Below are 14102 nucleotides of genomic sequence, written 5' to 3'. Positions count from 1 at the left end.
CTGCTCCTCTCTGTTCCCATCTCCGTCCTTCACCTCTTTGGTCTCTCTCTTCTCCCACGTCTCTCGCTCTAGTTTACCTGTATCAGGGCACTGCATTTTGCATTTTATATTAGGATATGTTCCCGTCACATATGCTGAATTTATTTTATATCATTGATATCTATGGCAAAGGTATATTGTGGATAGGGAATAACTTAATCTAACTGGAGTATCCCTTTAAGGTGGCAATACACATGCAGAAGTTGAGGTGGCCATACATATTAGACTGGCCAACCATCTGATGTGTATAAATATTTCTCTACTCTTCCTAAAAGCAGATGTAGGGTTGGACTCCTGGATTTCAACATGCCCAATCCTTCAATGGAGAGAGGTTGACACTGCAGTCTCTCAGCAACTCAATCCCCTTTTCCTATATGCTGTCGGCCGAGCATGCATGTGTATGGGGAGCTTACAAGACATATCAGTCAGCCAAGGTGGGGGGCACCCAAAGTCAGAACGTCTCTTTCGCTATAAGCAGCAATCATTTTTGCTGTTCATACTGAAATTTCTTGTACAGAGCATTTTATATAGAGATGACAAACCCCGCTGTGAACGCTACTTATTTTTATGTCACGGCAATGAAGATAAAAATGAGAGGCTCCATGTTCCCATACAGAGGTCTTCATGCAGCTAAAAAAAATCAATGACTTCATAAAAGTGCCTTGATCGCAACCAGAATTTCAGAAATAAAGTTTTCGTGTTATTAGTCATTGCCCCAGGGACTGGCTCTAGGGCAGAAATGTGCTCGTAGACTGGTATCTTCAATACACTGGAAAGGTCAGGATATTGATTCATGTACAGGTCTGAAAAGGGCAAGGCTGGATCAGCAATAGTCTGGAGTAGTAGGAGATCAAGAAAAACGAAATATCAAGTATCACGGTGATCCTTTACAGCACAGCATGTAGCTACTCATTCCCTGTACCGTATGAATGGCTCGGGGATGGGGAACACAGTCCCGGCCTGTACATCGTATGCAGGAATCACTATCATACGCAGGAATCTGTCACGGGTAGAGTCACGGGAATCAAGATAGAGCGGAGGTGCACCCCCTGAGCTGCCACCCGGTCCCCTGTCCCTGCCTACTTGCACCACCCGCCCTAGGTGACGGAGCGCAACTGGGTGACAGTCCCTAACCTACTAAGTGCAAGCAGAGAGAAAGAGACAGCAGGGAAGAGGACAGCCACTGAGAAGTTACAATAAGCGGACAAGAGGTAGAACAAAAACAGAAGGCGAGGCGGGTCAACTAGCCGAGGTCAGTCCAGGAGGTCACGTCAGAACAAGGGAAGAGGCAAAGACAAATCCGTAAACTAGCCGAGGCCAAAATCCGAGAGGTAGCGTCAAGGTACAGGGAGCAGGCAGGAGAGGTGTCAAGAGGCGGATCGAGGTTCAATTCCAGAGGTAGCTTAATAACAATAAAGTACACAGCCTATAGGACGAAAATCACAGGCATCCTGTAGCCAGCAGGCTGCCTGTATTTATAGTGGGGAGTGAGGGTCATGTGACGTGGCCAGCGTCACATGACCGACAGACAAATCGAGCACCAAGTGATCAGCTCGGCGCTCAAGGCAGACCTAGGAGCAGGGAGCCTCCCAGCTAGCAAGGCCGCCCTGGGAACGAGGCCAAACACAGATCCTCGCTCCCGAAGCTAAGCAGCAGGTCTGCGGCTGATGGGAGACCGAGTGCGCCATCGGCGCCCCGTTACAGAATCACTATCATACGCAGGAATCACTATCATACGCAGGAATCACCATCATACGCAGGAATCACTATCATACACATTTATGTTTATACAGGAAAACAGCTCAGCGCTGCTATACCTTCTACTTAAAGGGGTTATCCCATCTTAGACAATGGGGGCATATCACTAGGATATGCCCCCATTGTCTGATAGGTGCGGGTCCCACCGCTGGGACTCGCACCTACATGTAGAACAGAGCCGGGGAGATTCGTGGCTGGCAGACGCCGGGTTTCCCGGGGTCCATCCACCACTATGTGCAGCTCCCCGCCCCTCCCATTGAAGTGAATGGGAGCGCACCGCGCATGCGGGGCCACCGCTCACATTCTTGTTAATGGGGCCGACTATTTTCGGCGGCTCCATAGAAATAAATGGAGGGCGTCTACGCATGCACAGTGCGCCCTCCTCAACTCCCTCCTCAACTTTTTCCGCTCCATTCTCCTTGTAGGTGCGGGTCCCAGAGGTATGCCCCCATTGTCTAAGATGGGATAACCCCTTTAATCATCCTGTGGGATCCAGCGCATGCGCAGATGAAGCCGGGCTCGATACGCCTCACTTTACTACATATGCCCGGAGAGTACAAGTATTTTGCGTTATGAAATTCCGTTAACGGAATTTTAGGATGGAATGCAAAACGGAATCCTTTAAGAGGCATTCCGTTTTTTCTCCATCCTAATACATATCTGATATTGATGACCTATCCTGAGGATAGGTTGTCAACAGTAAAAGCCTGGACAACTCCTTTAACTTCCATTTTACCATGATGTCCCTGTGCCTTTAACTCATCTCTATCTTACAAGAGAAACTCCCATCTAAAAACTGATGCTTCCATCTACTATAAAGGTCTCAATGTCACCTCTGCTCCAAAATGGGGGTTCCAGCGATCATATACAGGTTATATGCAATGGATGTACAGTACAGACCAAAAGTTTGGACACACCTTCTCATTCAAAGAGTTTTCTTTATTTTCATGACTATGAAGGCATCAAAACTATGAATTAACACATGTGGAATTATATACATAACAAACAAGTGTGAAACAACTGAAAATATGTCATATTCTAGGTTCTTCAAAGTAGCCACCTTTTGCTTTGATTACTGCTTTGCACACTCTTGGCATTCTCTTGATGAGCTTCAAGAGGTAGTCCCCTGAAATGGTTTTCCAACAGTCTTGAAGGAGTTCCCAGAGATGCTTAGCACTTGTTGGCCCTTTTGCCTTCACTCTGCAGTCCAGCTCACCCCAAACCATCTCGATTGGGTTCAGGTCCGGTGACTGTGGAGGCCAGGTCATCTGGCGCAGCACCCCATCACTCTCCTTCATGGTCAAATAGCCCTTACTTTCAAAGTTTTCCCAATTTTTCGGCTGACTGACTGACCTTCATTTCTTGAAGTAATGATGGCCACTCGTTTTTCTTCACTTAGCTGCTTTTCTTTTCTTGCCATAATACAAATTCTAACAGTCTATTCAGTAGGACTATCAGCTGTGTATCCACCTGACTTCTCCTCACCGCAACTGATGGTCCCAACCCCATTTATAAGGCAAGAGATCCCACTTATTAAACCTGACAGGACACACCTGTGAAGTGAAAACCATTTCAGGGGACTACCTCTTGAAGAATGCCAAGAGTGTGCAAAGCAGTAATCAAAGCAAAAGGTGGCTACTTTGAAGAACCTAGAATATGACATATTTTCAGTTGTTTCACACTTGTTTGTTATGTATATAATTCCACATGTGTTAATTCATAGTTTTGATGCCTTCAGTGTGAATCTACAATTTTCATAGTCATGAAAATAAAGAAAACTCTTTGAATGAGAAGGTGTGTCCAAACTTTTGGTCTGTACTGTATATCATGTCATAACCACTAGAAAATGTCAAGTTACTTCTCCTGACATGTCTATTTTAGTGCATACTTGTATTCCCCGTGAAGTAACAATTGTGGGGCACCTTTTCTTATAACTCTGTATTGGGACATTCCTCTATTATTCCAGCTAGAAATGTATAAATAAATTAATAACTGGGTGTTACTATCGTCCTTGTCAAAGTGGTGTGTCCCTACACAGTCCGATACGGTCAGATCTGATAGGACAGTGTAGACATACCCCCTCCCAATTGGTAACTCCCCGTTTTCAAATGACCCATACATTTCTAGAAGCGATAATAGAGGAATAGCACAATACAGAGTTCTAAAAATAAAAAAAAAGTTTCAGAATGGTTATTTTTATGCGGAATACAAGCATCTACTACAACAGACAGGTCCGGGGAGGCAAAAGATCCACGTTAAAATGGAGAGCGTGTAAACATAAAGACGGAGGATGACATTTATCAGGACTGGCGTTTTCTTCGCCGGTCTAAATTCCTCCTAGGCCATTGGAGGATGCAGCAAATTTATGTAGAGATGAGCGACTCTCACAGATTTGGCGCGTTGCGATAGTCTAAAATCTCCGGCAGCCTCCAGGCAGTGAGGCGTGAATAAATATAAATGTGGCAGACCAGCGGCAGCGACGTCCCCTCCCTGCCCTAGTCTCACCACTTCTGAAAAGTGCCGCTATTGTGGTGTAAATCACGTTGTAAATGTCCCTCAAAGGCTTTACCTGGTGATGCTGGACTCGATTTATATTGCAGGTGAAGTTGTGATATAAATGGAATTTGTCGACGTCTTTCACGTTTCCTTCCTTTTCCTTTCCGGTTGACTTAGCCAGTGTGGAATGGAGGGAGACGAAGTTCTGTTTGCAGCTGGAAGTAAAATAAAACAATGGCTGGATGACGCAATGTGATACAGTGCGCAGCACCAGTGCCCTGGACCTGGTCCTGCCAGCAATGTGCTCACGTCCAGCAGTTCTGCGCAATCAGATTTAAAGGAGAGCAGGCATACTGGCGCTCTAAACGTCACTGCTAGCCAAACTAAACATTCCCTCCAAGTTCAGGCCTGGGGCTAAGCACTGCTGCTCCTCTGCTGCAAGAAGCGTCGTCAGGATAGCTCATCGGTTTTAATGTGGAAGCAGAAGGCTTCCAGCGCCGGCGTACTGCTGCGCAGCTCCCATTCACTTGAACAGGAGCTGAGCCACAGTACCCTGGCACGCCCACTATGGATCTGTATACGGATCTGATATGGATGACCTATCCGGAAAATAGGTCATCATTACCTATACCCGAACAATTCCTTTAAAGGTAATCTGTCAGCAGTTGTTTTGACCATGCTAAACTGCTGACAGGACTCAGTAAGGGCTGGAGAAGGCAGGACAAACGTAACTTTTGTGGAGCTTTTCTCATCAGGAGTATTGAGAATACAAATTTTTATTCTGCCAGATTCTGTTCTTGCAAGTGTCCGGAACGTAGTTGTGACAACTGTAGTGGTCTCCTTGGTTGGATGCTACTGCCGCCACTCACAGCAGAGGGGAGCGGCTGTGAAGCAGTTCAATGTAGAGAGCACTTGACAGTGAAGCTCCACAGCTTGGGCACTTCAGGAGCAGAATAAAACTTAATATTCACACTACTTCTGAGGATAGCTCCACAAAAGGTACATTTGCCCTGCTCTTGCTGTCGTGTGGATAGGTCATCAATATCAATTCCTGGATAAACCAGTGAAAATGTTAGATTTTTTTTTTTTTAATAAAGACTAATTGAAAAAATGATTTTTAGCCCAAAACAAGTAAAATACAATAATTATTTAAAAAAATGCCCCAAAAGTGTCCATAGCCTTTAATGACTAAAACTCTGGTGACAGGTTCCCCCTAAAATGAACGGCTCCCAACTCCATTTTTTTATATTCTTCTTAAAGAGGTTTCCTTATCGTAGGCAGAACATTTAACACAAGACCCTGGCAAATAACTAATTCTGCTGGTGGAAGATGAAGCTGGCAGCACATTTCCTCTACAGTGGCCACTACAATAGACAATTTTAAAGTTAAAGGGCATCTGTCAGCAGATTTGTACCTATGACACTGGCTGACCTGTTACAGGTGCGCTTGGCAGCTGAAGGCATCTGTGTTGGTCCCATGATCATATGTGTCCGCATTACTGAGAAAAAAGGAGACTTTTGTATTACTTACCAGTAAAGTCTCTTTCTCGCTCTTCCTTGGGGGACACAGGAAACCATGGGTATAGCTCTGCTCCCTAGGAGGCGTGACACTAAGCGAAAGCTGTAAGCCCCTCCTCCATCAGCTATACCCTTCAGCCTGGAGAAGAGACTGCCAGTTGCGTGTCCAAGTAGTGAAAGATAACCACCAACCGGAAAAAGAACCGTCGAGCCCCAACGGGGGCAACCAAGCCGGAACCACAACTGTAACCCAATGAAGGGCGGGTGCTGTGTCCCCCAAGGAAGAGCGAGAAAGAGACTTTACTGGTAAGTAATACAAAAGTCTCCTTTTCTCGCCCATATTCCTTGGGGGACACAGGAAACCATGGGACGTTCCAGAGCAGTCCCAGAAGGGAGGGACCAGAACAAACTCAACCAACACCAGAGGCATCAATCAACTGCCGCCTGCAACACCAGACGGCCTAAAGCAGCGTCAGCCGACGCATGAGTATGCACCCTGTAGAACTTGGTGAAGGTGTGCAAGGAGGACCAAGTGGCCGCCTTGCAAATCTGCTCCGAAGAAGCCCGATTTCTCTGAGCCCAGGAAGCCCCGACCGCTCTAGTGGAGTGAGCGGTAACACCAAGGGGAGGAACCCTGCCCTTGGCGAGATAAGCCTCAGTAACAGCCATCTTGACAAAACGAGCGATAGCAACTTTGGATGCCGCCATCCCTCTGCGCGACCCTTCCGGGACCACAAAGAGCGAGTCAGTATGCCTGAAAGAGCTGGTTACTTCCAGGTAAATCTTGAGCGCCCTGACAACGTCCAGGCGATGAAGCTTCCTCTCCCGCGGATGGGAAGGGGAAGGACACAAAGAGGGGAGAACGATGTCCTCGTTCAGATGAAAGGCGGAGACCACCTTAGGAAGGAAGGAAGGGACCGGACGAAGAACCACCTTGTCCTGGTGGAACACTAGGAAAGGTTCCAGACAGGAGAGTGCAGCCAATTCGGACACCCTCCGAAGAGAGGTGATGGCTACAAGGAAAATAACCTTGCAGGACAGAAGTCGCCAGGAAACCGTCCGCAGAGGCTCGAAAGGAGAAGCCTGGAGCGCTGAGAGAACCAGGTTCAGGTCCCAGGGCGGTACCGGAGGGCGATACGGGGGAACCGCGTGAGCCACGCCCTGAAGGAAGGTCTTGACAGGACCAAGGGGGGCCAGAGGGCGCTGAAACAAAATGGACAGCGCAGATACCTGACCCTTCAAAGAACTAAGGCCTAGACCTTGGGCCAGTCCGCTCTGCAGGAAGGACAAAACGGTGGGGAGAGAAAAGCGGAGCGGAGGAATCCCCAGATCGGCACAGAACCCCAAAAAAGTCCTCCAGGTCCTATAATAGATCCTAGAAGAGGACGGCTTACGTGCGCGGATCATGGTGCGGACGACGTCCGCAGAAAAGCCCCTACGTGTCAGGATGGTGGTCTCAACAACCACGCCGTCAAACGTAGGGACCCTAAACGCGGGTGGAAGATCGGTCCCTGAGAGAGAAGATCTTCCCTGGCGGGCAGTGGCCAGGGCGCGTCTGCCAGGAGCAGCATGAGGTCGGCATACCAAGACCGGCGGGGCCAGTCCGGAGCGACCAGAATCACCGAGACGCCTTCCGCCGCGATCTTCCGAAGGACCTTGGGTAGGAGAGGGATGGGAGGGAATATGTATGGGCGCGCGAAGCCTCGCCAAGGAAGAACGAGGGCGTCGGCTCCGCAAGCTCCCGGATCCCTGGCCCTGGACAGATAGGCGGGGACCTTGTGATTGAATTTTGAGGCCATGAGGTCCACGTCCGGAATGCCCCAACGAAGGCAAATGGCCTCGAATACCTCCGGGTGAAGAGACCACTCGCCGGGGTCGACGGTGGTGCGACTGAGGAAGTCCGCCGCCCAATTGTCCACCCCTGGAATAAAAATTGCAGATAGGGCCGGGACGTGGGCTTCCGCCCAACGGAGAATGCTGGTGACCTCCCGCATCGCTGCAGCGCTGCGAGTGCCCCCCTGGTGGTTTATGTACGCCACGGCCGTGGCGTTGTCTGATTGTACACGAACTGGATGACCCTTCAGCAGATGAGTCCAGTGTCGTAGAGACAGAAGGGCCGCTCTCAGTTCCAGGACATTGATCGAGAGTTTGGACTCCGATGGAGACCAAATGCCCTGGACGGATCGGGGAGGAAACACGCCTCCCCAGCCCGAGAGACTGGCATCGGTTGTAACCACCAACCAGTTGAGTGGCAGAAAGGACCTGCCCAGAAGAGGGGACTGTAACCACCAGCGGAGAGATGACCGCACCGGAGGCGAAAGATGGAAGGGATGATCCAGAGACTGCGGCGATTTGTCCCAGGAGGAGAGGATCGCCCGTTGGAGAGGGCGGGAGTGAAACTGCGCAAATGGGATCGCCTCGAAACAGGCAACCATCTGCCCCAGTACCCGCATGCAGAAGCGGAAGGACGGTCGACGGTGGAGAAGGAGACCCCGAACCGCCCCACGGAGGATCAGACGTTTTTCCGAGGGAAGACGTACCTCCGCCGCTCCCGTGTCTAAAAGCATCCCCAGGAAGACGAGTTGTCTGGAGGGGGGAAGGGAGGACTTGGGGAAGTTGATGACCCAACCGAACCTCGCCAGAGTCTCTAGAGTGAGATCCACGCTGGCAACCGCTTGAGAAAGGGACGGAGCCTTGATGAGGATATCGTCCAAGTACGGTAGCAGAAAAACACCCCTGGAACGGAGTAAGGCTAAAACCGGGGCCAGGACCTTGGTGAACACCCGGGGGGCTGTTGCCAGTCCAAAGGGAAGGGCGACAAATTGGAAGTGGAGGTCCCCCACGGCGAATCGAAGGAAGCGATGGTGACACTGGGCTACCGGAACATGGAGGTAGGCATCCTGTATATCGATGGAAGACATGAAATCTCCCTGCTCCAGGGAGGCCACCGCGGAGCGGAGGGACTCCATCCGAAACCGTCGAAGGAGGAGAAAACGGTTGAGCTTTTTGAGGTCCAAAATGGGCCGCACCGAACCTCCCTTCTTGGGAACTACAAAGAGGTTCGAGTAGAACCCTTGGAATCTTTCCTCTAGAGGAACGGGGGTAATCACCCCCCTGTCCAGTAAGGCTTGAACGGCCGCGGAGAACGCAGCCGCGTCTTTCGGGTCTCGCGTGGGGCGGGAGCGAAAGAACCGATCCGGAGGGAAGGATGCAAATTCGATTTTGTATCCGGAGGACACAATTTCGAGGGCCCAGGCGTCCGAGACGTGAGCCATCCAGACGTCCTTGAAAAGGAGGAGCCGGCCCCCCACCCGGGTGGGTGGGGGCGCGCCTTCAGGCAGAGGACTGTTTTGCTGCGGGTGTGCGGGCAGCCTGCGGCTTGCGCCAGGAGGGCTGCGCCCGAAAAAACGGCTTCCTACGCTTGTCCTGGGGAGGAGCCGAAGCGGCAGCTGTGGTGGGAGCCCCAGAGGCCCTGCGGGAGGACCGAAAACGAGACGCACCAGGGCGTCCGCGGGGGGCGCCCCTGGCTTGGGGTTGAGGAAGATGGGTGCTTTTACCACCCGTGGCCTCTGAAATAAGTTCGTCTAAGCGGACCCCGAAAAGGCGGGAACCCGCAAACGGTAGCCCCGCCAAGGAACGTTTGGAGGCAGCGTCCGCTTTCCAGACCTTCAGCCAGAGCTCCCTCCTGACGGCAACTGCCAGGGCGGAGGAGCGTGCAATAAGGGCTCCCGCATCAAGGGAGGCCTCACAGACAAAATTCCCGGCCCGAATAATAAGCTGGGCCAAGGAACGTAGGTCCTGGATGGGGATGTCCGAGTCCAACTCCTGTTCCAGCTGTGTACCCCAAGCAGAGATTGCTTTCCCTGCCCAAGCAGAGGCAAAAACCGGTCTGAGGGCAGAACCGGAGGCAGCAAAAATGCCCTTGGACAGGGTCTCCATGCGACGGTCCTCCGCTGACTGAAGAGAGGACCCGTCGGGAACAGGGATGGCCGTGTTCTTTGACAGCCGGGCCACAGGGGGGTCCACCTTGGGTGGGGAGGACCATGTGGCCACGACATCGGCTGGAAAAGGATAGCAAATGTCCAGCTTCTTTGGGTTGACAAAACGGGCGTCCGGGCGAGCCCAAGCCTTAGACACCACGGAGGAGAAATCAGAGTGGATTGGAAAGACTTTTGAGGCCTGCCTGGTCTGATAAAGGAGACGCTAGCTGCGTCCGAGCTAGGGGGGTCATCCTGCACCTTAAAGGTGTCACGTATATCAGAGATGAGTTGACCCATCGCTGAGGCTAGCTTGGACGGCAGGGCCGAGTCCATTTCCAAATCTGAAGCCGCCAATTCACCTTCAGAGAGCGAATCCTTTGGAGAGGAGAGGCTCGTCTGGGTGCGCACGCGTGGCGGGGAGAGGGAGGCATCCGAGGAGGAGGCTCGCTCTACTCTAATACGCTTCTGAGAGTGCCTAGCTCGGGAGGGGTCACTAGGAGAGGGTGAACCCGCTGCAGCGGCAGAAGCAGTGGACCCGGAGGGCGCGACAGTCAGAGTGGCGTCCTGCGGGGTAGGTGGCCTGTCTATTAGGCGGCCCACGACATGAGTGAGGCTTTCCACGGCCTGGGACAGGGATCTAGCCCAGTCAGGCGGGTCAGAGGAAGCAGGGAGCGACACAGCGGGCGACTGAGGCTGCGGTGGAGCTCGGCATGCAGTACAGTGCGGATCAGACTGCCCCCGGGGAAAGGGTTCCCTACAAGCAGTACAGGCATGGTACCATGGCTTGGCGGCTGCAGAAGGGTCTGACATGGTGGAAAGATGTTGCACTTAAAAGTGAGAACCAAGCAACAGTACTGTGGCACGGAGGGGGTTAAACAGTCCTACCAGACCCGGAGATACAAGCGGCAGCTGTAATGGGGAACAGACTGAGGAGGCTGTGGAGGAGAGGCAGCGGCACGGAGCTGAATGGCTTCAGGATCGCACGGCAGAGAGATGAACCCGGAAGTAGCGGAGCGCAGCAGCACGGAGCTGAATGTGTAAGGAAGCTCCGCCCCCCCTCTGCCGCGCTGAAGCCGAAGCAGAGCCGCGCGCGCGCGCGGCAAAATGATTTTAACCCCCAAGGATGTTGAAGTGCCGGCCATGACATGGCGCCTCAGGAAAACGGCTCCCACCGCGCCTAGATGTAGCAGACGGCTTGCAAGTCTGCAGCCGTCCCCTGTAAGGCAGCGTTCTAGGACTTGCCCAGATAAACTGCCCTCCAACCAAGCCCGGTAACGTCCCGATATGCGGGGGGGGGGGGGGGGGCGGAGGTTGTCCGGGATCGTAGCAGTGGCCATGTAACAGTGGCCATGTTGGTAGCAGCGGTGGGAGGGAGGAAGGGGAGGCTGGAGCAGCCACTCTCACCATACGCTGTCTTCGCCCTCAGTCCATCCAGCGGGGGTCGCCCCTTCAGCTCCTGGCACCGCGGTGGCAGGAAGCCGGGGGAGGGACTTGGCGTGCGGGCGACCCTGAGCTGGCGGGACGCAGGGGAGCGAGGCTGCCCTGGTCCACCTTGTCTTCTGTGGGGGAGGCGGCAGTGCGGAATTACCGGCACTGGCGCAACTCAACCCCGGGAGAAACAGAGGGGTCTAATGCGCCTCTGTTGTCCCTGTAGGTAGAAAAAAACCGAGTTAAAAACAACAAATACGTAAAAATAAAAATCATAGGATAACAACCCTGCATAAGCAGGGGGTGTCTTGCCTCCTTGGACACTAAGCAAAAACTGGCAGTCTCTTCTCCAGGCTGAAGGGTATAGCTGATGGAGGAGGGGCTTACAGCTTTCGCTTAGTGTCACGCCTCCTAGGGAGCAGAGCTATACCCATGGTTTCCTGTGTCCCCCAAGGAATATGGGCGAGAAATGAAGTTTTAATATAGGCAAATGAGCCTCTAGGAGCAACGGGGGCGTTGCCATTACACCTAGAGGTTCTGCTCTCTCTGCAGCTGACGCACTCACTGCATTTTGATTGACAGGGCCAGGGGTGATGATGTTTTCACTGTCTGGTCCTGCCAATCAAAGTGCAAAGGGTGTAGCAGTTACAGAGAGAGCAGAACCTCTAGGTGTAACAGCAACGCCCCCGTTGCTCCTAGAGGCTCATTTGCATACATTAAAACTTTGTTTTTCTTATCAATGCTGGTACATATGAACATGGGACCAACACAGATACCTTCACTGCCAAGCGCACATGTAACAGGTCATAGGTACAAAACTGCTGACAGATGCCATTTAATACAAGACACTTACTAATGTATTGCGATTGTCCATATTGCCTCCTTTTCTGGCTTGATTCATTTTTCCATCACATTATACACTGCTCATATCCAGGGGTTACGACCATCCTGCAACCTAGCAGCAGTGGTCGTGCTTACACACTATAGGAAAAAGCTCCGTCCTATTTGGTGCCCAGGACCGCGGGAGTGCGTATAGGCGCGCATGCGCAGCAGCTCCCATCCCAGCCACCTTGTATCTGCACTGCAGCAGTGGCTGTAACCCCTGGATATGAGAAGTGTATAATAATGTGATGGAAAAATGAATCCAGCCAGCAAAGGAAACAATATGGACAATCACAATACATTAGGAAGTGCCTTGTATTAACTTTCTCTACATGATCAATGCCATTTGCTGAAGTGTGACAACTGCTTTATAGACAAGTGGCACAAAATGCACATAAAATAGTTTTGAGAGACACTTAAAATCTATCAGGTCTTAGCCTTAGAAAAGCTTGTTCTGGAGTGAAACAGGAAAATTGTTGTGCTCAGGTATTCAGCAACAAGAAGGACAATTAGTGTGTAATGCCCAGTGTTTGTAAGCTGAGCAGCTGGATGCGGGTGGGACTGTCTGCTGCAGTGTGACTGGGACTGTCTGCTGCAGTGTGACTGGGACTGTCTGCTGCAGTGTGACTGGGACTATCTGCTGCAGTGTGACTGAGACCCGCTGCAGGTCCTTTAGAACAGGGACCAGCAACTTTCGGCACACCAGCTGTTGTGAAACTAAAATTCCCAGCATGCTCCATTCATTTCTACGAGAGTTCTGTGAAGAGCAGAGGAAGTATGCACGCTGGGTGTTGTAGTTTCACAACAGCTGGAGTGCCGGAGGTTGCCTACCCCTGCTTTAGAGGGACGGACAGACAGATATACCATAAGACTATGATCTGGTGATGATCTGACCTCTGGGACTCTTGCTGATCTGTAGAATGAAGGAACTAAGGCCTCATGCACACAGCCGTTGCCTGACCGTGCCAGTATTGCGGCCCGCAAACAGAAGGTGCGCAATATGTGGGCACTGGCCGTGTGGTGACGGCATCATGAATGCAGACTCATTCACTTGAATGCAGAACGTAGGTTTGCCTCCACAAAAAATAGAACGTGTTCTGTTTTTGTTTTTTTTGCAGTGCGGACGGATCACGGACCCATTCAAGTTAAATGGGTCTGGATATGTCGCGGCAGCCACATGGAGACTGCCCGTGCATTGGGGACTGCAAATTGCAGTCCCTATCCCCAATGCACGGAACAGCCAAGCAACGCCCGTGTGCAAGAGGCCTAAGGTCTCTTCTGCATTTCTCTGCAGAGAAGCGCCCCTGGCCAGGGAAAAACCTGCACTGCTCTCCTTTCATCCTGAAGACCCCCATACCCATCAGGGTATTGTTGGCCAAATCTGCCCACAACAGCAGGTCCGGCCGACAGTCCAATGTGTGTGGGGAGCTCTCAGCTCTTCTCTGACAGATGATGTCAAGGCAGAAAAGTACTGGGCGAAGTGGGCATTTTCGCCTGATCCTTTAGTTTTCCTCGGAGATAAGCCAGGAGTGCTGGATGTCTCTCTTCGGAGAAATGATCCTTACGGGTGTCAACATCTAAAATACATTAACACGTAAAACACCTTGCACAGAATGACAAGCGCCGGATACGGACGGTACCATGTGTCTCTACTTACAGATTTCTAATGTGCTCCAGCGAGTCCTTATCTTTGGCAATCATGTCTGCTAAGATGTGCTGCACGCCCGTCTCTATGTCCTGAAGTGTTGATAGGCCTTTAATGGAAAGCGGAATACAGGTAATAGGTTATGGTCATATATCAAAAAAACATGCCCAATGTTAAGACCATACATAATAGGGCAAAAACACAACGTCTACACGTATGGTTTCAGGATCGTTGTGCAATAAAATTGTGCTGTATACTTCGCACGATGCAGTAGAGTGTATGGATGTCAGCACATGAAAGCTGTACTACACACAAACGCCCCAAATCAAAAATCCCAATTATTGAGTTTAATTGGAG

General features: G+C 51.4%; 1 protein-coding gene across 2 annotated transcripts in view; it reads right to left on the bottom strand.

Annotated features, from left to right (window-relative positions):
- The window catches only part of SRBD1 (S1 RNA binding domain 1), a 222802-nt gene that overhangs the window by 188055 nt on the left and 20645 nt on the right, over positions 1-14102 (bottom strand). For both annotated transcript variants that reach the window (XM_040430325.1, XM_040430326.1), the window contains exons 9-10: positions 13758-13854; positions 4367-4508 (exon numbers count right to left, since the gene is read on the bottom strand). In XM_040430325.1, the coding sequence (XP_040286259.1) occupies positions 4367-4508; positions 13758-13854 (239 nt within the window). The remainder of the gene's footprint in view (positions 1-4366; positions 4509-13757; positions 13855-14102) is intronic.

The sequence above is a fragment of the Bufo bufo genome, chromosome 4, assembly GCF_905171765.1.
Source record: "Bufo bufo chromosome 4, aBufBuf1.1, whole genome shotgun sequence".
In the NCBI taxonomy this organism is placed as follows: domain Eukaryota; kingdom Metazoa; phylum Chordata; class Amphibia; order Anura; family Bufonidae; genus Bufo; species Bufo bufo.
Note: the sequence above shows the minus strand (reverse complement) of the source record. Positions and strands in the feature narration are given on the sequence as shown.